Source organism: Lytechinus pictus, chromosome 11, assembly GCF_037042905.1.
Source record: "Lytechinus pictus isolate F3 Inbred chromosome 11, Lp3.0, whole genome shotgun sequence".
Classification (NCBI taxonomy): Eukaryota; Metazoa; Echinodermata; class Echinoidea; order Temnopleuroida; family Toxopneustidae; genus Lytechinus; species Lytechinus pictus.
In genome coordinates, this window is record NC_087255.1 from 18170476 (window position 1) to 18197166 (window position 26691).

At 35.6% G+C, this 26691-nt stretch overlaps 2 protein-coding genes across 5 annotated transcripts; one reads left to right on the forward strand and one right to left on the reverse strand.

Moving 5' to 3' along the window:
- Positions 1-3153: 3153 nt before the first annotated feature.
- On the forward strand, positions 3154-19652 carry LOC129270920 (glutathione peroxidase-like). Of its 4 annotated transcripts, none has more exons than XR_010295170.1 (8): positions 3154-3402; positions 8842-8951; positions 10031-10178; positions 11107-11255; positions 12718-12742; positions 13616-13675; positions 15343-16667; positions 18951-19652. XR_010295170.1 is itself a non-coding variant. In XM_064106909.1 (7 exons), exons 1-7 carry the CDS (start codon positions 3268-3270, stop codon positions 15373-15375), a joined length of 660 nt encoding a protein of 219 aa, XP_063962979.1. In that variant the 5' UTR covers positions 3182-3267; the 3' UTR covers positions 15376-19652. The 4 variants fall into 4 exon arrangements, 2 of the variants coding, with proteins under 2 accessions (XP_063962979.1, XP_063962980.1); XR_010295171.1 differs by lacking the exon at positions 3154-3402 and adding an exon at positions 7741-7859; XM_064106909.1 differs by having other exon boundaries at positions 3182-3402; positions 15343-19652.
- A 2464-nt stretch (positions 19653-22116) lies between these two features.
- On the reverse strand, positions 22117-22935 carry LOC129271913 (putative fatty acid elongase 4). Its single transcript, XM_054909165.2, has one exon. It carries the CDS (start codon positions 22933-22935, stop codon positions 22117-22119), a length of 819 nt encoding a protein of 272 aa, XP_054765140.2.
- Between the last annotated feature and the right edge of the window lie 3756 nt (positions 22936-26691).

A 26691-nucleotide genomic window follows, 5' to 3' on the forward strand; every position in this document is an offset into this window, starting at 1 on the left:
GGTTGTCACTTCCCACTCTATGATTTTGGTGTTAATTGTTTCTGATGTTAGATATTTTGTATTTTGTATTTTTGATGTTGTTTGTTGTTGTTGTTGTTGTTGTTGTTCATAGTTATCTTGACATGTATTTTAAACTGCAGGGCGCCTTTGTAAAGCAGTTTTAAGAACTGAACAGGCCTACCCTGCAGTATAAAATAAATAAAACAAAATAAATAAATAAATAAATAAATTTGTATTTTTTGTCTATGCATGAATGTATGCGGTTATAATCCCCCATTCTTCTTTGACTACTGTTTTGGACAGAAATTGTTTTTTATTTTGGGATGGTTTGCAAATGATGTTTCTAACTGAAAATTCCCGCGTACCACCAGACAAAGGTTTTAAAATTACAAAACAAAAACATGCATGGACCTCTAATTCCACATGGACACACTATCTGGATCTACTACATGTTCCAGTAGATGATGGAAACAGCAACCTATAGTCAGTGTGTATACTTTTGAAAAAGAAAAAACAAAATTAAAATAAATTTGGTAACATTGTTCTCTTCACCCCATGGGCCGGACCACCGTCATTTCAAGTTTGAACTCATGCGCTCTTCCAATATGAAACACTCATTATTATTTTTTTAACCATCGGGCGATCGATGTGCACGCTTACAGTACAATATATGCGAACAAATTGTCAAAATCAGGGGGGGGGCATAGCCTCTTGTCGAGGCCCTGGCGGCTGCTTCCCGAGCGAAGCGAGGGATTTCCTAATTCGCGAAGCGAATTAGGCCTGGCGCGAGCTCTGCTTCGCTCTCTCCCTTGCTTCGCAATGTTCGCTCGGAAAGCTTAAAGGAGAATGAAACCCTTGAAACCAGCTGAATCCATATCAAAGAGAAAAATCAAAGAAACATATTGTTGAAAGTTTGAGGAAGAGTGAATGAATAATAAGAAAGTTATGAGCATTTGAATATTGAGATCACTAATGCCACGTAGTTCCTCCATTGGCAATGCGACCAAGATCTGTGATGTCATGCACACACATACAACTCCCTCATTACATTAGTACTTATTACACTTATATTCTCACTTTTAAAGAGTCTATCACAAGGTGAGGTGTTCTCTTTATGAGAGGACAAGTACAGAGGTTTCACAACATTATATCATTGATGAATCGTTTGTCTTATGATAAGAATGAGCAAAAATATATATTTTGGGGTATATTTTCAGATTCCAAAAGGGGAGAGTTGTTCATCTGTGACATCATAGATCTTGGTCGCATTGCCAATGGGAGGATCTCCATAGCATTAGTGATCTCGACATTCAAATGCTCATAACTCTTCTATTGCTAGTCCTATTTTACTCAAACTTTTGTTAATCTTATTCTTTGATTTTTCTGCTTTCACAAAAGCTAACTTGCTCCAAGAGTTTCATTATCCTTTAAAGCAGCCGACAGGGCCTCGACAAGAGGCTAGGGGGGCAGGGCCCTGTCCACGGGGGATTATTCTATTGTTACTGGGGGTGCTGAGCATTGTCACAGCACCCGGCCCCAGTAACGACTTTTTAGATAATCCTCCGTGGCCAGCTTAGGCGGGGGGGGGGGGGGGGGCAGTTGCTTTTACTCAGTAGCCTTGATCGTTTAGTGCGTGTAAAGAGTTTGAGACTCCGTTGGGAAAACTTGACAGGGTAACATTTTTGTTTAGGGTCCTGGACGAGCATGCTGTCTACCCTGTAATGACATATGCCCCCGTATGTCAATTCAATTAAACATTTATTTTCTTCCTATCGATATTTCATCCCTTTTTCATGGAGAACATACAAATCAATCATGAATATCAATACAAAAACAATGAATATAAAACACAGACACAGTATGTAGGCCTTCATGGAAGAAGGCGTAAAAGAGGTAGGAAGATTAAAATAGCAGCGCATTATAAGTGATTAAGGACAATTCTCAGATAAAAAGGTACGTTGGCGTGAGTTTGCTTGAAAAAAGGCCTACGTAACATTGGTATGAAGAAAAAAAAATGAGGCCGGGGCACAAAATTCGGGACAAAATGACTTAGATTATATATAGGCCTATATGAGTGAAATTTAAAGGTCAAGTCCACCTCAGAAAAATGTTGATTTGAATCAATAGAGAAAAATCAGACGAGCACAATGCTGAAAATTTCATCAAAATCGGATGTAAAATAAGAAAGTTATGACATTTCAAAGTTTCGCTTATTTTTAACAAAATAGTTATATGAACGAGCCAGTTACATCCAAATGAGAGAGTCGATGACATCACTCACTCACTATTTCTTTTGTTTTTTATTGTTTGAATTATACAATATTTCAATTTTTACGGATTTGACGATTAGGACCTCCTTGCCTGAAGCACAAAATGTTAAAATAATGGAATTCCACGTGTTCAGGGAGGAATGAAACTTCATTTCACATGACAATGATGAGAAAATCAAAATATTTCATATTTCATATAATAAAAAACAAAAGAAATAGTGAGTGAGTGACATAATCGACTCTCTCATTTGGATGTAACTGGCTCGTTCACATAACTATTTTGTTAGAAATAAGCTAAACTTTAAAATGTCATAACTTTCTTATTTTACATCCGATTTTGATGAAATTTTCAGTGTTATGCTGGTTGAATTTTTCTCTTTTTATTCAAATCACGTTTTTGTTGGGGTGGACTTGTCCTTTAAGTAGCGAGCGAGGTATAATCCACTCTAAAGAGATTCGTCGATTTTTTGTATAGTGTACAAGAATATTTAAGAATCAGAAGCAGTTGGGGAAGGGGCTGAATGTGACACAATTTTTTTTTTCCTACTAGATTTGGATTTGAATTACAAGACCAAGAGCTTTTTTTTAATACAAAAACTTTCTACTTTATACCTTATCGCTTCCACAAAGGGGATGGTCACCCTATAGAACTCTGACTGGCCTTTATTAGCGCCAATCGTGATTCGAATTTCCCACACTTCCGATAAACCCACCTTGTTCATTGAATGAGTGGATAAACCCAGCTCTTTCATTATCAGAAGAAAGATGAAAATATATGGCGTGGTGATTACATGACGGATACCGTAGTCATTATGATGCACACAAATCGACTGTTAACTATTTCTGTGCGTACACGTAATAGCAACTGCGTGCACATTGAAGTAAGTTTCTATTTTTTTTTCAAAGCAGACAGCGCGGTACCGCAAACTTGTTTACTCATCGTGAACCTTCGCCTACATATCGTTGATGTTGAAAAGTGCAGCTATCTATCGATTCGATGATTACTCGCGTCCTTCATAGAATTTCGAGAGCAGTGCCACAATTCAGGAGCACTGCATTCGGAGTTGGAGCTATTCTGAGCGTTGGTGTTTATTTATATGCGTCCAGAAAATCGCCATTTGTAACGACGATGGTGAGTTACTTTTGAACTTTTGTGACTCCGGACTGGTGATGGGGAAAGTGACCAAGCAAGACGCGGCCAAGTCCCCCGAGGAGCTCCGTCGCCGAAGGTGGGGGGGGGGGGGGGGGGGGGGGGGGCTGTTTAGAAACTTTAGCGACAGGACTCGTACTCGTAGACTAACGTTAGCTGGAAAAACGAGTGGGTATTAATTTCAATATCAGTTGACATGATGGAGTATAATAAAAAGTTAATTAACTTTATTATTAGATGAAAGTTTGTAGGCCTTGCTCCTTTTGAACATTTAATAAAATAATAACAAGTCAAAGACTTTGTCTTTAGTTTAGTCTAGACTAAGTTTTAGGGTGACTGCACACAGACCAGTCTAACTAAGATTTTAGTAAGAATCAAATCAAAGAATCAAAGAAAGATCAAAAGAACGAAAGACAGAAATAAAGAAAATCAGAAAGAAAGGGAAGAAAGAAGGAAGGAAAGGAAAAAAAATAGAGAAATAAAAACTGAGGGGAAGAGAAAGAAAGGAAAGAAAGAAAGGAACGAATAAAAAAAAGAAAAAGAAAGAAAAAAGGTAAAAGGAAAGAAAGGAAGAAAAAAAGAAAAGGTAAAGGATGGATGGAAGGAAGGAAAAGGCAAAGAAAAAAACGAGAGAAAGGAACTTGAGAAAGAAAAGGTAAAAGGATAGATGGAAGGAAGGAAAAAAAGAAAAGAAAGATATAACGAAAGACAGAAAGAAATGAAGGAAGGAATCAAGGAAAGAGATGAAGCAAGGCAGAAATATAAAAAAATAAGGAAGAAAAGAAAGGATGGATGGAAAAAAAAAGGGAGATCAAAAGACAGAAATAAAGAAAATCAGAAAGAAACTGAAAGAAAGAAAGGAAGGACAAAGAAAGACAAAAAGAAAGGAAGAAATGAAGGAAAGAAATAAAGAAAGGAAAGAAAGAATGAAAGGGATGAAGAAAGTAAGGAAGAAAAAAAAGAAAGAATGAAAGGGATGAAGAAAGTAAGGAAGAAAAAAAAGAAAGGAAGAAAAGGTAAAGAATGGATGGACGGAAGAACGACAGTAAGAAAGAATGAAAGGAAGGGGAAAAAGAAGGAAGGATTAAAGAAAGAGGTAAACAAAGGTTGGATGGAAGGAAGAAAGAAAAAAGATAGAAAGAAAAGAATGACAAAATGAAAGACAGCTATAGTAACAGAAAAAAATGAACGAAAGACGGAAAGAAATAAAGAGAGATTCAAAAGAAGGAAAGATTGAAAAAAAAAGGAAAGATAGGCAGAAAGAAAGAAAACAGTAAGGAAGAAAGCTCAGACTATCCAGTCATAAATAAAGAAGAAAATTTATAAATTTCCTTGGCTAAAAAAAATAGTTACAACATACACACACATGCATATATGTGGGACTGTCAAACAATGTATTTCAGTGTGTGCGATACTAGACGATCATTCGAAACCCGATCTTTTTGAAGCATAACGGAAGTGAAAATTTTTCCTTTTACTGCTTACAAATGATAGAGCTACCCCAATTTTTAGGAAATGTGGACATTACAAGAGTTTTCATTGGTAAAAAATGTGAAGTTTGACAGTTCTGTGTGAGATTTCTTCCAGAGCAAACTTCGTTCGTGCAGCACCGTAGAAACCATGGGCTGCGTGGACTAGGCGCTAGCTAGCTAGGTATGCTAGACTGCCATTAATTCTGAGTGTGTGTGTACGGTACGTGTCTGAGCTGTGTGTTTATTGCAGAAAATGGCGCAAATTTTGCAATTCGAATCATGACTTATAAACTTTTTGAAAGAAATTAATGATAAATGGCTTTTTTTCTCTCTTTTTCTTTTCATATTTTTGATGGTAAAATATGGGGAATCTTTCTCAATATAATTTCTATATGAGAATTTTGCTTGCCCGATTCGGGCAATTAGTTTTTGTCTTTGCTTCAAAACACTTGCCCGACTCTAACTTTTACTTGCCCCGGGCAATCGGGCAAGCGCTTATGTCGCACCTTGATTTTACTATATGTATTGGTGAGTGAGCCAACGCAGTTCAGAGGAACAACCAAAATACAGAGACTGAAGCTTTTGGTCAAAGAGACGGCTTGCTATCGACAACCCAGGGAGCTCCGTTCCGCTTCGCAGGCCGGAGCCCAGGTCCAGGAGTCATCGGTGTAATACAAGGCAGACATATACTCTCCAAAATGGGGTAGATTGGGGTTGCAATAGCACTCTAAATAAAAAGGGGAAAAATAAATTATGCATTTTACCTTGATTATATGGATGAAGGTCTATAGTGACACAGAATACACAGAAATCCTGACATCAAGGCTCAAACCTAACCCCCCCCCCAAAAAAGGAAAAGTTTTACCTCTGTCGCGTTCATTCTCGGTATCGATCGGTCATTTTGTTTTCAATTTTGACAGAAGGAGAACGAACGAGACAGAACTTCTCCTTTTTTTGAGGGTCCAGTTTGTGCCTCGATGTCAGGACTGAACTTGAGATTATTTTGGTCATCATCAGGCCTTAAGTTTATTGACAGACTAGAGAAAAGAAACATTGATCCAGTGCCCAGTAGCCAAAAATCTTTATAAAGGGGATTAAATGGCATTATTGCTTCTAAGGCCCTTAATAAAGCTTCTTTATGGTTATTGAATAGAATAGGTACATGTAAATGGCTTTTCTATCAGTTTGTCTTCTTAAAAGGAAACAGCAAACAGACATTCATACATGGATTATACAAATATACACACGATTTTCTGATTACATAACATATACGGGTAGGCCTATTCATTACAAAAGCAGGTATTAAATCAACACAATTCATTTATAAACCTCACACTGTCACAGCTTTTTCCACATGAACTCTTTTTTAGGTAAATTGGTATATTACAGTACATCCTCTAAATAAAATGATTTGATTCCCCGTGATTCCTTAAACCATCCTATCTAAAATAGAATTTTGGTGCAATATCATTTTTCCCCTATCCATGGATTCTTTAGTCATTCTTTCCATTCATCTCAGTGAAAAACAGTAAATTAAAGCAATATCTTTTGATTCATAGTACTGTACTTTAATAGTCAGTGGTTGGTGAACCAGCTAGTGCATGGTACCCTCCACACTTGTTAATACAGTGCTGGCCATGTATAGTGAATGGCCAAATGACTATCTTATCTTTAATTAGATAACACATATTGGTACAGAGTAGAGTGTGCAAATTACAATGACTTGTACATTGTATAATTGTAATATATTGTAGTCTTTTTGCAGAGCTCAGAAACACCAAAATGAACTTGCTGTATAAGACAGCTTTCACATAGGGTTTAAGACTTTAAAAACAATTCTAATGCAATTTTGAATAACAGCAGTTCAGATTATAAATGGTGAGAAAGCAATCACCAATGTTCTTCTCTTGAAGATGAAATTGTGACCTAGCATTGATAGAACCAAGCTTTTTCAGAATCAGGCTGTGCAAATAAAGATAAAATGATATTAATGAAACTAATATGAATAATTTTAGAATGAATGTAGGAAAATGTCACTTATTAGTTGTTTATTTGATCTTGGACCTATAGGTCCATGATTTGATTATTAAAAAATGTGTTTTTTTCTTCAAATTTTTATCCTGTGAATGTACCATGTGTACAAACTATATTGATGTTGAAACAAAAGATGTTGTTCACATGAACTCTATCTCAGAAAAATGTACAGGTTGTAATGGGGTGTTGCATTCTCATATCAAGGAACATACATGATGTAATTATTCATAATCATATTTCCGATGCTAGTTTGTGGCTACATTTCTGTGGATATTCAGGGTTACCTTTAAAAAAAATGCGCAGCCTTATTTGCTATGTATTACAGTTTACACATTAGACCCTTTGAAAAGATCTGTGGCCTTTTTTCAGTTTTCCAGGTTTTTTTTTTTTTTTTGGGGGGGGGGGACACTTAGGGGCATATAAGCCCTGCTTTTCCCTTAATTCTAATGAAGATTTTACATTTCATTCTTGTCGAATATACTTTCACATTACAAGCAAAATACCATTACTGAAAAAAAATCTAGAAACATTGTTTAATTGATAGCATACATTTGATAGCAATCATTTGAATACATTCAATGATTCAAATGTAAGTATGCTCATTTAAATTCACTTTACAATGGTTTAAGATTTTTTTTTCTTCAAGATTTCTATTGAGGGCTAAAATTAAAGTGTCTTGTCTGAAAAGCTTTGAACACTCGCTAGTCATTGAATTACTGTAGGTCAGATACCAGGGCAAATATTTGCCTTTAGCTGGTTCAAGCATCACTTATATTTGCATAGTGCATTTACCATTCTACTCCGTTTTTTAAGAACATTTCAGCATTTGAAACTTATACATTTATGATACTGGTGATCTTGGTGGTTTGGAGGAAACAACTTGGCACTCTATATTTTACAAATTGAGGAAATAGTAAAGTCTGTGTAATAATGGTATGTTTGATTGTCTGTACTCTGTAATATACTTTGTGTTCATTGAGTGATTTGAAAATAGCAATTGGTGCAAACTGCATACTCACCTATTTGCTCTACATTTCCCTGATTTTATTGAATTATTTTTTTAACAGAATTGTAGAACTCGTCATTGTGAGGGTAATTTCATACTTGTTACATTGCTCTGTGGTTTGGTTTGAAAATGAAACTTATGATTAAGAGAAGGTGTGATAATATACCTGATACAAGTTAGTTCCGAAGTGATTACAATACATAAGTACATACCCTATGTGTGCCAATAAAAACTCAGAATACTAGCATATAATATGTTGTCCTGACCTTGTACATGTAGATTTAGGGTCAAAGGTCATTTATATAGTGTACATAATAGATCAGAAGCTGTTACTTGGTATAGTGCAATAGGCATACTGTACATTTTATATAGAATGCCACGAAGGGCTCTTCTTAATTTTTCATAAATTTACTTATAAAATCAAGGGTGTTTTGTGCAGGATTCTACAGGATATGAGGTCCTAATAAAGAAGTGGTTGAGTATTAGTACTAGTGTGCACCCTGAAACAAAACTAAGAAAATGATTTAGATTTACTGTCTGCTTTAGAAAGTAGATTTAAAAAAGTGAATATGATAAGGTCCAATTAGATATTCATAGAGAATTAGGAGGTTGTTAGTTACAATTATTACATGATTTTTCCACAAAAAAGTATATTTTACAAATGAAATGCAAATTATCTCTTAAATTAGCTTTGACTTATAAATATTTATGTACTGGGTAAGTTTAATTGTCTTCGATTTCCCTTATACTTTCTCATTTTATGTTTTATGTGTCAGAAACATTGTCAATATGCCATGAAATAACCCTTGACTTTTTAGCTTTGGTTACTCAATACTGAATCATGCCTCTTTTTTAAAGCTTTAGTATTAATATTTTTGTTTGTATTCTTTCTTTATTTTTATTTTGTAGGCAGCGGGAGCGGGTAACAATGACCCGAATTGGTGGAAAACGGCTGAAAACATCTATGCCTTTACTGTAACTGATATAGATGGCAATGAAGTATCATTAGAGAAGTACAAGTAAGTATTGTATCAGCAAATGCAAGGATGGAATTCAAGGAATTTTTTAAAAACATTAGGTAGAATAATAATTGTAGAATTATTAATCCAGATCAGAATTTACACGTAAGTGGTTTAGATGGGAGGCCGATTTTTTTTTTTTCAATGTGAATCTCTACATGTAATACTTGCGCTTGTAAATGTAACATCTGGCTAAATTTATGTAAACCATGTAGTATACGTGCTATGATTTTAGGTTACTGAAAACTCTCAAATGTCAAAAACTAGTCAATTGCATGTTTCATATGTTTAACTGTTCTAATTTCTCATACTGAAATGGTGGAGAAAAATATTGTATTTATCATTTCCAGACAGTTTGTAATAGTTAGCATGCATTACAAATGTGCCGATGAATTGAATATCTATTGGTATGAATTTGCACTGTATTTGGCTTACAACAGAAAGATTGAAAAAAAATATATGACCATGGATTAGTTCAATACAAGAGATCAGAAAACAGACTGTATGGGGAGCTGCTCGCGTATGAAATCACAAAATTAGAACTTGGATTTTTCACCAAACCTTGAAGTGATTGTTGGGCTTTGATCAAGATCTAAACATATATATTTTTGCTACTGCAGCTTATGCTGTAATTGTGATTGCTAAATTTTTTCAATAGGTCGGACAAGAATAACCCAAGAATTTCAAACATATCGGTCACTAATACATTACTTAGATATTGATGACTACATTCATAAAAGTCCACATGGATGCTTAAGTTTCTACTGAACGTTGTTGAGGGAAAATTACAACCCTTTTTACCTACATGTATTGTGAATTACAGTATGTAATGATGCTTTAAATGAAAAAACATCTTCTGGGCTTCCTCTTTAAAAATTATCGGATGGACAGCAGGTAGGTCCCCACAGGTCAGATTTTACAAACCTTGAAGTTACTCAATCCCTTTGACTGATATGTTTCTTTCCTAACTTTGTTTTTATGTAAAAGAGCAAACAAAAAATGTCAGGGACTAACCATTTACTTCCATATCAGCTTATAATGATATCGCTCTTCATGTATGTTTCTGTTTTGTTTTGTAGGGGTCATGTATGTCTTATTGTGAACGTGGCATCCAGCTGAGGGTTAACCGACAAGAACTACAAACAGCTGGTCGAGTTAGATCAGCAGTTTGGTAGTTCTAGAGGTCTCAAGATTCTTGGTTTCCCCTGCAACCAGTTTGGTGGACAGGTTTGTACTTTTCATTTGCTTTTCATTCATTTTGCCGGCCTCGGCCTTGGACCAAGTAACGGGTACAATGTTTATGGGAGAAGGTTTTCTCCTGCGGCCTTGTGACTTCGAAGTACAGGCCTCAACTACATGTACATCCCTGGGCCTGGTTGGATGAAAGTTACTAATGGTAACTACCATGGTAACAGTGCTCATCAACCAATCAAAATCAAGGATTCCATGAAAGTTACCATTGAATGGAAAAGTTATTATAATAGTAACTTTTATGCAGCAGGGCCCTGATCATATGGACAAAATTACTTGGGATCATTTCTGCCCCCAAAATGCTCAAAAGAACCCTGGAAAATAATGATAAAAAAGGGGCCCTGGAAAATCCCCATTCACTACAATGTTAAAGCTTCTCCAATGTTGTAGATTTAGAGAGTTGGTTGGAAAAAGAAGCCTCCCCCCCTAAAAAAAAAAAAAAATGGGTGATATACAGGTGATGGTGGTGGTGGTGGAGGAGAAAAAAAAAGAAACTATATCGATCATTGGCATATATAGTAAATACAGTGCCAAAGGTGGTATGCTGTTTGCGATTCTTTCAACTTAAGCCCTTGATGAAATAGCAATCCGTTGCAACTTCCCTACAAAGGGTTTTATTAATTCTATATTTTGTCATTCAATCAATTTTTATTTCTCATTATTATTACAGTCCTTGAATTTGAATATATATTTTAGGACATGGTCACTTTTTTAAAAGGGCACATTTTCATTTTACAGCACAAATGGGGAAAATTGAAAAGGGTTCAAATGCCAGTCAAAGGGGCATTGAGACCAATTGATAGGTCATCCCTTGCCTGGGAGTTGTCTTTGCCTTGGAATAATTTAAGCCTGGCTATCCTTGATTATCATTATGTAATTGTAAATTATTGTTTCTTCAACCCAGGAGCCAAAGCCGAATGCAGAGATCAAGAAGTTTGCCCAAGATAAGTACGGTGCTCAGTTTGATCTGTTCTCCAAGATTGACGTGAACGGAGACAACGCCATCCCCCTTTACAAATACCTCAAGATCAAACAGAAAGGCACCCTGGGAAAGTAAGTCAGAAAAAATGAGATTTAAAAAATGATACATCGTTGCCAAGGCGTTAAAATTATTGATAACCATAAGCTAGATGGAGCTCATTGTGCGCTACTGCATGTACGACCTTGAGGCAAAGGAAAAGTACTCCAAGTAAACAATTAATAGTATACGCGACCATACCAAAGCGTAAAGTACTCCACGCGCCATGCATGCACATGCACACACAATAGAAAATAAAAGTGTGTAAACATTGTGCACACATGACCTTTTGGAGTACTTCTTTTTACCCAAAAGAATGCTTTGTTGCTCTATCCACCTATTGATATCTGTGGTTATAACTTTATATCTCAAAATTTGTAGGCTGGCTTAGCAAAAAATCTATAATAGAAGTATAGCAATGGTGGCAACCTCTTATTGTTTGTGTACAGTCTCCTGAATCCTATAAAGAACTCTTTCTAGGGAAGAGAATGTTGCCACTTGACTTATGGCACAAGTCCAAAATCGAAGTTTTTTCCTAGCTGCCCTTAAAATGTTAACAATTTAAGACACATTTTTAATACCCTTGCAACAACATGTAGGGAGAGATAGTGAGGAGATTGATTTTAATATCAGCAGATCACAACTTATTGTTGATAAATAAAGGCGGACGTTCACAAGTTGTCTAATCCCGTTGTGCCGATTAGGTGCTTAGTATGGGAGTACAGTAAAGTCAACATAAATCAACCTTCTCTTAGTTGTGTAATCTATTATTAAGTCAAAAGGCAAATTTTTAGACCAGGGTTCCGTAACACAAAGGTTTGTGATTAATCGTACGCTGGATTCTTACGTTTAATTGTACATTGTAGTCAATGGAATCATTATAGAAAAATGTTCTATGATCATTGTTCAGCTTTGTGTTCCGGGGCACAGAAATCACCAGATTGTGCAAAACAATACCACTTCTTAGTCTGATTTTGCCTTTCAAAGTCAAATATACTTCTGTGGTAGCAAACTAACCTTTATGCTAAAATTCAAGTTTGTATCCAACAGGAAATTGGAAAAAAAAATTTGGAATTGCTATTGTTATTTATGTAGCACTGGTTATTTTGTACATTTCTTAAGTCCGTCCTAATCCGTCCTTATCCCATTTCACAAAGAATTGTAGTTGATCCAATCTGGGTCTCAATAAGCATGCATACATTGTACATGTGTCTGTTTAAAACATACATGTATGGTATAAAATGTGACAAACACTTGTACACACATCCTTGATCTGACTAACCACTGTGCTCTATTTAACTTGTTTACAAAAATAAATGAATAGGTCTCTCATATGAATTGTGATTCAATTTCTCACCATAGTTATGGTTAGTGGGACTAATTGCAAATTTTTTTTTCTTCAAAGAAGGTCCCTTTATAGTCTTTAATCTATTCCTTGATGATAAAATGCATGATGTAATAACCAATTGTATCCATATTTCTATTTCACATTTGCAGTCGTATCAAGTGGAACTTCACAAAGGTGAGAACACTTTATGTTGCCCTCATGTTATGGGTTTAGTTTGTGGGTTGTTGGAAGAAACAATGTAGTCATTAGTACAAATTTTTCCTTGCTTTATCAGGGTTTGTTATGCTAGGAGTGGGGGGTGGGGGTGGCACAGGCCGGATGTGCCCCTTCCTGATCCGCCACTGAAGCTTATATTTTTAAGACAAATATTTAATCCTCCAATCAAATTTCATATCAGTACATCATAAAGACAACCTTGTACATGTAACTTGCAATTGAAATTGTAGTGAATTGACACGAGTGCAATTGTAGGAGATTTTTCACGAGTTTAAAGGAGGCTGTTCTATTCAATGAGGTGTACATTGTAGCTGAGTTGAATGGAGTGTCTCTCTTTCACCTAATGCGGAATATTGAACCATTGCACAAATAACAATATTCGCTATTCACCTTGAAAAATGCCTCAGAAGTTTAGCAAAAATACAATGAACAAACAGTTTTTCCCAATGTAAAATCCATACAAATGAAAGAATTATTGAAATCCCTGAACAGCATGTGTACAATGCTGCTAGCAGTGATTCAAGCATGCATCATACATGTTTCTGAATTTAGCTTGTAGGCCTAAGCGCATTTCACCTGAATATCGCTGCAGGGTACATTTTGGATGGTACATGTGCAATGGTACAAATGCTGCACAGTAAGTCTCCAATTGGCTTACGTAAATACCTCAACTCAGCAGTCATTGTACAATCAATCCGTGGGAAGTGAGACGGCTGATATAGGAAGGAGAGATGATAAACGAAAGAAACACTTCCTTACTGCAACTGAATGGTCAACAATGCAAACAAAATGTCATTCATGGATCTACTTTTTTCATTCTTATCTTCCCAGTTTTTGGTGAACAAAGAAGGCATTCCTGTGAAGAGGTTTGGGCCACCAACAGAACCCAAGGTGAGTTTCAAAGGAAACATATCTATCCACTTTTTCATTCATTAATAATGATTTATATAACATCTTAAACAATCACGCGGTTTGCTAGGCCTTGCACGCTCTGATTTTTATTATGTTCTTGTTTTTGTTTTTCTAGTAGGTCAATCCTTTTCCCCCCTTTTCCTTCGTTTTGCTCTTATTTTTTTGTGGGGGGGGGGGGCTGTCTACTCTGTAAGCCTTGCTCTTGAACAATTCACTTTGCTACTTAAAATATTCTGCCTTTTTATTCTTTGTTCCCAGATTTTGTGTTGTAATCACCTATTAATCATTTGTGAATGAGGGAAAGGTACATGTAAGGGCAGTTCCCAGGAGGGGGAGGTAAATCCAGCCTCCCATTCAACATAGACAGAAATAGATTTCAATTTTGGATGTCTGACTGATTGACTGAAAAAAAAAAAACTTCACTCCTATGCTCTCAATCTTTGTCTGTTATTTAAATCCAAGGGATCCACCAAGCAATGCATAAGATAGCAAGTTTTACTTTTCAAAAGTTACGAAATTCATTAGGGAAATTGTATGGAAGGGAAATTGTATGGAAGGAAAATTAAATAACTTCTAATTCTGGTGACTCCCTTCCTCAAAGATTTTTCCTTTTATTATTTTATTTGGCATTTCAACCAAAAACAATTAAAAAAGCAAGTTACATGAAAACACACAAAGAGAAGAGGAATAAAGGATGGTTTACAGTACTGGACCAGGTTGCCTTGGGAAAGGAAAAAGTGATGATTTTCACTGTCATCCGAATATAGAGCAGTCCATATTTGTTTTATATACCCCATCGATAATCACATAATTCTATCCCAAATCTGCTGCTGGCCAGGACAACCGATAAATTCAGTTGTCCAGCCAGGCCAGCGCGCCGTTGGCTGCGCGTACATGATCGAGCAGCAGTAGCGCAGCAAAGCACAGCGAATGAGCTCGAGCCAGCTAGATGCACTCCTAGAAACACAACTTGTGGCCCCTCCCTCAGGGGTTACGAGTGCTATCAGGGGGTTTGATAGAAGAAATGTACAGTAAGTCAAACCTCTGAGACGATGATAGACGGAATAGCACTGTGTCACATGATGCATTTTTGACCAATCAGAGATAACAATCTTAGTATGAGTTATATAAAATAGTAACTATAATGCAACAGGGCTCAGGACTTGTATGGCAACATCCACAAGAATAAAAACATAAGCTTTATATTAAATATTAAAAATTCAGATAGAAATAGTATTTAAAAATGGAAATATATAAGAACAGTAGAATGTGGTGATATTAGGAACAAAACATGGGTCAAGTTGAAAGATTCACATTTCAGGGGAGCGTTTCATCAACATTTTTATCCGACAAGTTGTCAGATCTGACAACTTTCCCTGGTTCCGATTGGCTGAGAGGTACTGTACCTCTGGTAATTGTCGGATAAAACAGGACTTGTCGGATAAAATCGTTCCATGAAACGCTCCCCAGGATAAACCTAAAATTTTATGGCAACATCCACAAAAATAAAAACATATAAATGAGAACAAGAAAATATGATGACATTAGGGACAAAATGTGGGTCAATTTGAAAAATTGATAATTTAGGGTATACGTTTGTAATAATTTTTTTTTCTTCTTCTTCTTTCTTCTTCTTCATAATGCAGGACACCGTAAAAGACATTGAGAAGTACCTATAAAGGAAAGGGGAAAAAAACATGAAGCATTGATGTGAAGGTATGAAGGTGATCTACAAACTTCCTGTAACTCGGAGCTGCCAAGCTAGTCTAGGTAATGGCCCTAATTGACTGCTGCATATACATGTAACGCCCAGTTTGGATGGAGCCTACAAAGTAACAATTTTTTTAGCCGACTCCAAGAAAATTTAGCAGTAAATGCAATGTAGCATTCCAATTCATAATTATTTGATTACAGGAATGTGTAATATAAAGCTTTAGCGATCAGTCGTGAGGTCGATTTCTATGATTGAAAAAATCAGCCCCATTCCAGGACTGCCGACACTCATTTTCATCTCTGTTAAGGAAAATTTACCAGGAAATTAGGGAGATGTTTTAATTTGCTTATCTGCAATTATGGCCTTTGGATTGTTGACTTTCAGGGAATATTCCTTACACTCCAGGGTTGGCAGTTTCTTGGGAAATTTAGGTCTTTCCTCTCCAGGTGGGAAATACGGGGAAAAACTCGTAAATGCTGGGAAGTACTCAAGATGTACAGAGAGGTACAGGGAAACGCTAGAATATTCTTGAGAAACTGGGCAATACCTGGAAATATTCAAAAACTATTTTTCGTAGTATTTTCCTGCCAGGGAAAATATTACACGGGGGCTCGGGGCGAATTTGCCCCCGAAAATGCCCCACAGAGCCCTGGAAAACTAAAAACGAGCCCCTAAAATTCACATTGGGTCCAATGTAAACTTTAATACAATGTGGCAAATTTAGTCTGGTGAGCTCAAAAGTAGCCCCGGATAAAAAATAATTAATTTTTACCCTGTTTCCTGCATTTATAACTATTTCCCATTTTCCTTTAAAAAAAATGACTGAGGCATTATTTACCAGTATTTACCCCACTCGTATTTTCCACCCCAGCCAAGACTGTTACACTCAAGAAGACCTGGTTCCTGTAACGCAAAGGTTAGCAATTGATTTTTACGATTGATTGTACATGGAAGTCAATGGAATCAATTGTAGAAAAATGTTCTACGATCATTGCTAAGCTTTGTGTTACCGGCCACTGATGACTCTGTAATATGAAGATATCCTTTTTGCCTTCACATTGATGAACACATATATTAAATACCAGGATTGGGTCATTTTCATCTTGTCCTTCATGTACCTCAGACAATCATGATGGCTTGTTGGTAAAACCGCATTCCATGTGGCAGAACAAGCTTGAGAATAAAAGGTCAAAGTTCATGGAAGTAAGATGAGAAAGACTGGATCCTTGAATTTGATATATGTCCTTTTAGTGCCTGGTGACTATGTCTTGGACATTGTATGTAAAAGCAGGCAGTTTTGCAAAGAAGCGACTGCTTGCACAAATGTACGTGCCATAATTGGGTATTTTTATCTGCAATATCTCTCTCATGTCCTTGTCGTGACTTTTTGGATGTATTACTTGTTTTGCAGGTTTTGAAAAACAGGTGTTTTTAAAATTTTCTCTTGGTGCAATAGAGGGGTTTAATGCAGATTTGAGATTTTTTTTCAGTTGATCCTATGCTAGCTGTACCAAAGTGAGACGGATGATACACAGTTATGTTGTGTATATTATCAATATACATGTACATGTATGTTGCCAATCCTACATGCATTGTACACATTATGGAATTTTTATTGTGTTAAAAAAAGTCAATGTAAAGATTACCAACATAGTGAAATGTACACCACTCCCTTCCTTTGACGATGGTTTATGATGATTTGCTCTTCAACCGCTTCTAACGGCAGGGTCAAATCTGAAAAACTTTTTGTTACCATCAGCAACTGAAAAATGGTGTGCAGTCCACAATGTTTGTAATCGGAGCAGAAACCTGTGTCATGAATGTGGTTTTTGTGTAGTTGTTATGAATAGGGTTTATTCAATGTACATGTAATTCAATCAGTCAAGGTCACTTAACCTATATACAACTATTTGTATAAATAATGTGTTGTTTTTATGATTCTGTTTTTTTTGTGTGTGTAAACATGTATTTGACAATCTTAGGATGTTTAGTTCAATCTTATTCCACCAGTGAAGGTCACTTTACCTATATTCAACTATTTCTATAAAAAGTGATATTTTTGTGATTCTGTTTTAAATAAGGTAGAAAATCTTATTAATAAAAATGTGATATTTTGTTCAATCTAATTCAAGTAATCAAGCTTAGGTAATTTTACCTAAAGGGTTATATTTCTTAAATTCTGTTTAATCAAAGAAAAACTTCAGTGAAACTTTATGTAATTGATTGTCATAGGTAGTGTGGTGTTTGAGAAATAAGGTCACTATTTACCCGATGCCAATTCATACCCTTCAAAACCTTAACTCTTTGTTCCACTAGAGTATTACATACATGTACCACAGACTGCCAACTGTGTATATGTATTGTTTTGATAATATTTGGAAAAGTTGGATATTTTACATCAAACTATAAGAATAAATTGTTACATTATTTGACATGGTTTAAATCAGTTTGATGTTAAATCTGGTCTTTGATTCATGCCATCATGTTGATAGGGAAACCTACATAGTACAAACCAATGTATCAACATTATCAATAACATGGATTCAAATTAAATCCACATCAGCAGTAAATGGTGACCAGCTGGACACTGGTTGTAGCTTAAATCAGTAAAGATTTGAAATGAAAGCTCTATCAAGATTTGAATTTTAATCTTTTGAGATGCAAAATTAAATTAAATGCAAAGTCACAGCAGATCTGGATTTTATTTTAAAACCATAGAGTGTCAGTCTGGCAGGCCAGTTATAATTCATTTCATATGTAGATAAGACAAACTTAATACTGCAAGAAAGGCATATGTGTCTTAAGCTCAATTTTGTATTTTTTGAAATGTAATATGTCTGTCTGGTATGGATGAGTACTTGAACTCCAATGTCTTGAGCCAACTTGATTCTATCCAGCATAAGAGTAGACATATGTGGCTCAGTGGATAAGTCTTGACTCGAACAAGAAGGTCGGGGGTTCAAATCCCACCGCAGCACCCACCTCCTTTGGCAATTTGTATATCTACATTTGCCACTCTAAACCCAGGTGCAAATAATTAATACCTGGTAGGAGGAAATTCCTCAAATGCTCGAGCATCTGATCAGGGTTGCCGTTCTAAAGCTGTGGTAATATGCAGTGCTTAAAAACATTGTGTTATGCGTTGTATAAATTTAGGCTCATGGTAGCTGCATTATAATTCCTTGCCACCGATGATTAGTCTGCAGGCACAGACCCTTTGGTTTTCACAATTCACATAGTGCATAATGCAGAGTCTGAAGTAGTGAGACTAGATTCACTATGTACTGTGGCTGACTCTGCCACAGAGAGAGTGAGTTTGCAGTCTAGTCTTCCCTCTAGACATGACATAATTGGTTAAAGTATCAAATTTGAATCTGCGCTTGCAGACTAACCAATGGCCTGCATGCTTGTTTTTAGGTACATTCATCAATTATGAATTATTATGACCTGTGATTTGAGTTTGCTATTTGATTACCAACGCAGTTGATGAAGTGATAATTAAATTTTTCTGTGTTTGTGTGGACTGCAGTTGATAAGTAGATAATGTATGATTATAATGTGTAATAGATAAGTACCCATAGAAGCAATTTCGTGAAATAGATAATGACTAGTACAGAATGCCTATTTTTCTGAAATCTGATTCTTAAACATTTTTAAAGTTAAGATATTTTTAATGAAAATATACAAAGTCCTATTTGATGTTCTCTTTTATGGTAAAACATTGCCATTATAATTAGTATTTTAGATAAGCACTCAACAAAATGTATTTTCATGAAAAAAAACAAAGTCTGGTACAGATTTCAGATTTTAATTGTTTTAATGCTAGGATTAATTTTACACTGCGTTGTGGAAATACATGTCCTACTTTTTTATGGGGAAAAGACTGCCATTTGTTGCCTTATTAATTTTTTTTTCGAATGTTTCTTATATCTTTCTAACAGTAACACATGCCATTTGCTATATTTTTGTGCAGAGGGTATCTGCAAGACAAGTTAAAATCTACTGAAAGTGGCTGTTCTGTTTTAATAGTAAATGGGTTGGTCACTGATTGGTGGTGAATATGAATGCATACATATGGTTTCAATGCGTTAGAAGATGATTATTTGGCATTATTGTTTCAGCCTTAAAAGGTGTATTTTATTGTCTTAAAGGTCGATTGATGAATGTAGTATGGATGTCCACCAATGGTTTTACTCATGAGTTTATTGTGATTAAATTGAGCGTGAGATCATGTTAATCCAATATCAGGAATCGATTTATTATTTTGTGTTTCTTTCTTAAAATCTAAATCTAGTATATTGTTCTTTTCAAGAGTCAGTGATTGCTGTGGCGACAATAGTGTCAATATAGCCTAAAAATACACATTAATCTATTAGTTATAAACATACTCTGAAATTAAGTAGAGGAAAACTTTTGAGCTCAGCCTTATTAGGGTTAAGTTCAGCCTGAGGACCCATGTCTTCAGGGAAATTTAGACAAGAAAAAGTCTTGTATACTGAATAGGCATAGGAAAAAAATCAGTGCAAGGGGTCTGAGCTAAATTCATGTCGCTTCTAGCATCTGACACTGGATGTAGGCCTACTATAGATGCAGAAATAAAACGTAACCCTTTCACACTGGCGGATCCAGGGGGGGCACAGCCAGCCCGTGCCCCCCCTGATTAAAAATTAAAATTTGTAATGTAAAAATGCCTTTGAAACAGAAGTGTGCCCCCTCCCCCTTTGAAAGTGAAGACTTTTTTTTGCTTGTCAAATTATTCCTCGGAAAAATGTGCCCCCCTTTTGGAAAATCCTGGCCTGCCCTTTCAAACCTTTGGTGACAAAGGATTGTTTAGTGTTTTGATAGATTAAAATTTCAAGAATTTATTTTCTTATATCGCCCTTTTATATTATTGGAAGTTGTACCTGCATGCCCCCCCCCCTTTCCCTTAGGTCTGCCATTGGTAGGAGCAAATGTTGACTCCCACGGTTTTGCCACTTCCATTGACGAGTGGATACCATGCGCGACCATGGGGTCTCGAAAAGCACCCTAAACATTTTCTGAAAATGCACCCCTTAACAAGTATTGGCGTGTGAAACCCTAAACACGTAGTGTTGACATCCTTTATAAAAACATTTTAGTCTTAATTTTTTACACCCTCGCAAATTTAACCCTAAACACGTAGCTCACCTAGCAAAAATAGATACCCTTTTTCATTATTTTAGTGTTTTTGAACCCCTTATTACGTTACGTACGTAACGTGCCCTATCTTGAAAAAGACATCCTTTTTACGTGGTTTTTTGGTCGCGCATGGTATCCACTCGTCAATGTAAGTGCCCCCCCCCCCGGGGTGATAGATCAGATAGCAATTTCTGTATGAGAGAAAGGAGAATTGGTATCATTAAAAAAAAAATCGAGACGGTATTAAAAACTAGCAAAAAAAAAGCATGAATGATTTTGGTTTAAAAAGATAATTATTCCGCGGTAAAAACTAACAAAAGATGCTATATGCTTTTCAGTGTTAGAATGTTACATACATATATTAATTTTAATGAACAGGCCGCCTCAAAAATTGATTTGGTTATGATATTAAAGGATATGTAGAATCATCAAAACTTAAGATATCTGTCCATCAATGAGCTGGGAATAAAAATGTCATGAATTCGGTCGTAATTTCATTTATTCGAGTATAATCAGACAGTATCTTGCGAGATAATCTTCTTGATGACGAATGTCAAAGATTCTTTTAATTGTTCTTTTCACGAGCAATCATGAACCTACACTGTAAAAAAAAATCTTTGAATCAGTAGTTAACACTTAATGTATTTAAGTAGAATTTACAATTTGTAATTATTTTTCGTTGTTTTTAAGTAGTTTCAACTTGTCTTTTAATTTACTTGATTAACTTGATTTATTTGGGTTCAATATACATTTAAGAAAATTCACGTATTGATAGCTTGCTTTGATTGAGTAAATCTAACTCAATTAGGCAAAGATGATTGTTACTTATAAAATCATGTTGAATGTACTTATATTTTTCAATTAACGCCATATTTAAATAATGCATGAATATTCATTAGAGCAAGTAAATGTTTTTTTTTTTTAAATAACTGTCATATCTATTTGTGTTTGAAATTGTTTTGGATAAGGGTGTGCTAACTATTGTATTCTTTTGTTGAATCAATGAAAAGGCAATATTAAATAGTCATTTAGCAGAAAATTATTCTCACTGTTTTATTTGTAAGAATGAAACGATCGCGTATAAATATAAATGTCAGTACCTATACATGTACAGGTAAGTGACAATTCACAAAGTCTAATATTTGGATAAAACATGTCTAAAATGAAAATGATGCCACCAAAAGTGGGACTTTCGAATCACGAAAGTCCACTCCCCCATTTGATATTTTCAAATATTTTGTTGATTGTTTTACTTAATTGAATTAAGTTATTGTAACTTAATTTTCTTGAGTAAAATGGAAGCAAAGAAAATAAGTAAATTTTACTTAAAACTGCCAAAGTCATAAATACTTGAAAAAATTAAGGCAATTTTTTGCCACAATTTTATTAAGTAATTTCTACTAATTGTTTTTTACAGTGTACTAGCAGGTCATGAAGTATGCGTTACTTTGGTTATGAGTGATCACTACAAAGTATTGGGTAAATGTGCAAATCTTTCCTATATATGGTCAAATCGCTTTGTTTGGTATTATTAATACGTAGAGTTTTATGTCTTTGAGGCTCTGAAGAAGTAACTGTGAATGAAGAAGTTGACGAATAGTATGAACAAGGTCCCGAAACCAAACAGACCCAGTCCTAGTCCGATATGGTCGACTTCACATGGCACTCCTCGAAACACCGCCTGCGCGGCGTACAGGTTAATGAGAAAACCCGCCAAAAGCTGGATGATTTGGATGCTGGTGATCGTCATGGCAACGCGTTTTGGGACGGCCACGCCCAAGATGCGGAGAGCGTAGTACGGGTACATGAGAGAATGGATATACGTGTTGACCATGGCCATGACGAAGACCGTCGGTGAGGCGTAGGCGAAAAGATAACAGGTACTGAAGTAGGTGAGCACGTGGTGGTACCAATGCAATACAATGAGTTTTGCCTTGCGGAGAACCACGAACAGGGTGTCACCGTATTCTACGAGCTTGCTCATTGCGAAGAGGAACAGCCAGAGCCCGCCGGGTTGTCCCCTATCGAAGCAGTGGCATTCGCAGACAAGGCTGTGCAGTGTGGCGCCTCGCTGGGATAGGATGTAATGCGTGGCGACGTTTAGCCGCCACGCGCAGACGATACTGAAGATGGACAAGCCAATGTTCCAGAGAGCGAGGGGTAGGCGAAAGACGAAACGAGGACGATTCTTCATTACTCGTTGGACGGTGAAGATGGTGATGAGGTAGACAATGGTGGAAATGGTGTAGATGAGCATTCCTTCCTCCCGCATCCATCGTTGCCATGGGATCGGGTCAAAGCTCACTTCGGATGCAAACGGCCGAAGGACAACCCCCAATATAGATGACATCTTTACCTGATTCATAAACTTCAGCAACTTGGTTTATAGTATTCCTTATCCAACTTCTGAAATTGAATTTGTATATAAACGCAAGAAAGTAGGATTTATGTTTCATTGATTTGTACAATTGAGGTTGAGAGAGAGAGAGAAGGGGGGGGGGGCAAAATGAAGGAAGGCAAGGGATATAAAAAGATTAAGAAGCTGAATTATCAGTGAATATACGTTTTTATTTACGGTACCCGGTTCAGTTATACTTCATAGTAAAAATACTTCCAAAAACAACTCATTTTCTATTTCGAATTTATTGAATTGAATTGAATTGAATTTATTAACAAACTTCATTCACTTGACATGAACATTTTGTTGTACAATTATATACAATGATAACATAAAAAAATATTTATAGCAGTATATCGTATAAATCAGTAATACATCAATACATTTCCTTTTAGATTTCCAATTAATTGAATTATGTATAAACATCTATATACAAAGAGAAATAACGTATTGAAATTTAACATGAAGAAAGTATAGCATAATGCAATACAGTGCGTATCAAAAAAAAGTTTACACTTAGAAAAAATCCTGTAAAATTATACATTTGTAATATCCTGGAGATTTTTCCACATTTCAACATTATTTAAGCAAATGACGATATAACTGTCGAAAAATATTTCCGCTTGAGTGAGCACCACTTACTTTTGAAAAGTTAGTGAAAAATGATTTGCGCAGAACTTTGAAATAGACCTTAATCATGCAGAACACGTTGAATTTAGCTAGTAAAATTGATTTGAAGATATCTTTTACCCTTTTAACTTGTTTCCTTGCCCAAAACACTTCGAAGAGTGTCCCACTCCCCCAAACACCGAGGCCATCGTGACGATATTTGCTTTACACTGAGCTGTAATTTACATGAAATGGCTTAGGCTTGATTTTCATTTTGTTAATCATTGTCAAGCTTGGAAAAGGTGTGGAGAAACAAGTATTAAATAAAATATGAAATGTAAACCCACTTTAAATGATAAAAACTTAGTGAAAAAATGCTGGAGATATCTGATATAAACTTTTGTTCAGATTGACTTCTGTCCTCAGATCCAGCTGGCACAAAAAGGGTAAAGGTTGTGCTTACTAAGTGTTGAAATTTCAATTTGGGTGGCAAAATTGTTACAAAATGCTTGAATGTATCTGTTTTTATTTCAATATTGACTAAAAGTGCGAGGGAAATGTATGAGAAATGTTTCGCAGGGTGAATTTGATTTCGCCCTTTCCCCTTGACACAGCGTGAAAACGAGCATTTCTGCGCAAACAGATTTCTGCGAGCTTTACCAAAATGGACAGTGCTCACTCAAGTGTAACATTTTGTCAAAACTTTTACTTTCATTGGATAGATGAGACCCAAACCCAAGATTATATGTGAACAAATTACCCACATGTTGTATATTTTTTAATTCCCAGGGCTTTTTCAAAGTGTAAACTTTTTTTTGATACGCACTGTATAATGGAACTTTATGATTATCCATTTATCGAACAGAGCTCAGAAATGAACTTCAATGTATATATATGAATTATGATAGATATCTTTGGTATACCTTGGATTTTTTTATAGCCTGAATGAAGGAAAAAAGAAAAAATGTTGATGTTAGAACTTCCTATTCATATTTATAATGGCTTTAATGAACTCACAGAAATTATAAATTATCAAGTTTCATTATGTATATATTTTGTCTTCATCGCTAAGATGATACATTTCATATGTATCATAGCTGATACATTTCAGCTATTTTTTTTCAAAAATACCCCCAAGTTTTTTTTTTTTTTGGGGGGGGGGGGATTTAAAACCTCCATTTCTCAACGCACGTAAAGATTCGCAATTTCAAACTGTCTAGATAATTGTCAATTACCAGAAGTAAAAACCGGAAAATCTATAAAAGTCCTTCATTTCCGTACCTGATGACTTGTGATGTTATGATAATGACAATATCAGGAATGTATATGCTTACATTGGCAAAATACCTAAATCTATAGATTAATGAGATTCAATATAATCAGTAACAGGAATTGATTTTCTATACTCTGTAATAGTACGTTGTGCAGTGGGGGGCGGGGTAGGACAACGGGGTGGGGATCATTATGGATGCGGTATTTGAACTATGGGTTATTCACTTGCACATTCACATTCTTTATTTGGGGTTTTTCCGTCCTTTTAGTGTCGTTGCCATCAAAACATTCATCTTTTCTGACGAGTAATGATTTAAAATCCTACACTGATGAAAAAGAAGTAGATCTATTCTTTTACAATACGGCGTGACTAATACATTGTGTTGAACTGGATTACGTTACATTTTAACTTGTCCGAGAGGGAGTCTTATGTTTAACCATTAGATCTATTTTATGTTTCCACCAATTTTTTCAAATTTAATCGGATTTCGATACAGATTTCACCCTTTTTTCGGGGGGGGGGGTGGGTATTTTTTCTATTTGCATCAGGACGGCAATATCATATTTAACAATTTGATACCGCGATATAACACAATATTTTAAAGTTCTTACCAATTTTGTTATTTGCCACGAGCCTCATTCCCCCATCCTTTTTTTTCTCGTCAGTTCAAGGATGCTTATGTCTGATGCTACTTTTTGTTCAGCATATGAAAGTTTCAGCATATGTGTTTTGATCTTTTACTCCATTTGCACTGCCTGCCGTCTTATTAATATTTGGAATTGGCAGAGCTAGCTATGTGTATATAGTTGCCAAGAAAGCACGCACTACTGTATCACGCAGTAAACGCGCTTACGTCACAATGAGCGCGTTGTGTCACATAGTGCGTCACAATGCGTAACATTCCATCACAATTATAAATCCTGGGGAGCGTTTCATCAACATTTTTGTCTGACAAGTTGTCAGGGGCCCGTTGCAGAAAGAGTTGCGTTTAAACGCAAGCCAAAAATCAATCGCAAGTCCCAAATGCGCGCTGTTGATTGGTTGAAAATCAAGTTGCGCATGATTTTTAGAGTTGCGATTGATTGCAACTCTTTCTGCAACGGGCCCCAGATCTGACAACTTTCCTTGATTCTGATTGGCTGACAAGCACTGCAACTATGGTAACTGTCGGATAAAACGTCCGACATGTCCTTTCATGAAACACTTTCCTGATACTTGTATAAAAAGCTGACACTCTATTAATGATCAACAGCAGTCTGAATTCAAATTTACATAATGCATTTGCACGGAGAGAAAAGAACCAATGCGAGGAGTCGCTCTTGTCAAAGCCACTTAGCTTACACAGATATTCCCTTACTAATTTTTTTCATTTTGATAACCTTGAAAATAGAGAAATAAACATAAATGCATATTTTGATAGTACATAATTATAATTTAATGAGAAAGAGATTTAGTTTAGCCATATTGTAGAAAGGGACAAGATTTTTTATCAACATCATTGGTTTTTATTGAATAGTGTCATTCTTATTGTATTAGATATATCGTATATTATTGCAATCAAACCACTTGTCTCTTTTACATTAATATTCTCGCAAATTTCGCCAGAAATTTCATGCATAATTGAAGGCCGTTATTCTCGATACTGATAGGTTATATCCTTTATTATTTTTGTTTTCATTATTGTTATAATTATTAATATCATTATTATTACTATTGTTATCATTAACTATACATGCTTAGTGTTTTCCATTAAAATGTATTTTTATTGTTATTGTCGTGGCATGTCTTCAATACAATGTTTTCTTTTTTATGTTTCTCACAATACCTTGTATAGGCCTAAT

Coding starts and splice junctions, on each gene's coding strand:
- LOC129271913 (XM_054909165.2), bottom strand. CDS start 22,935: ATGAATCAGGTAAAGATGTCATCTATATTGGGGGTTGTCCTTCGGCCG.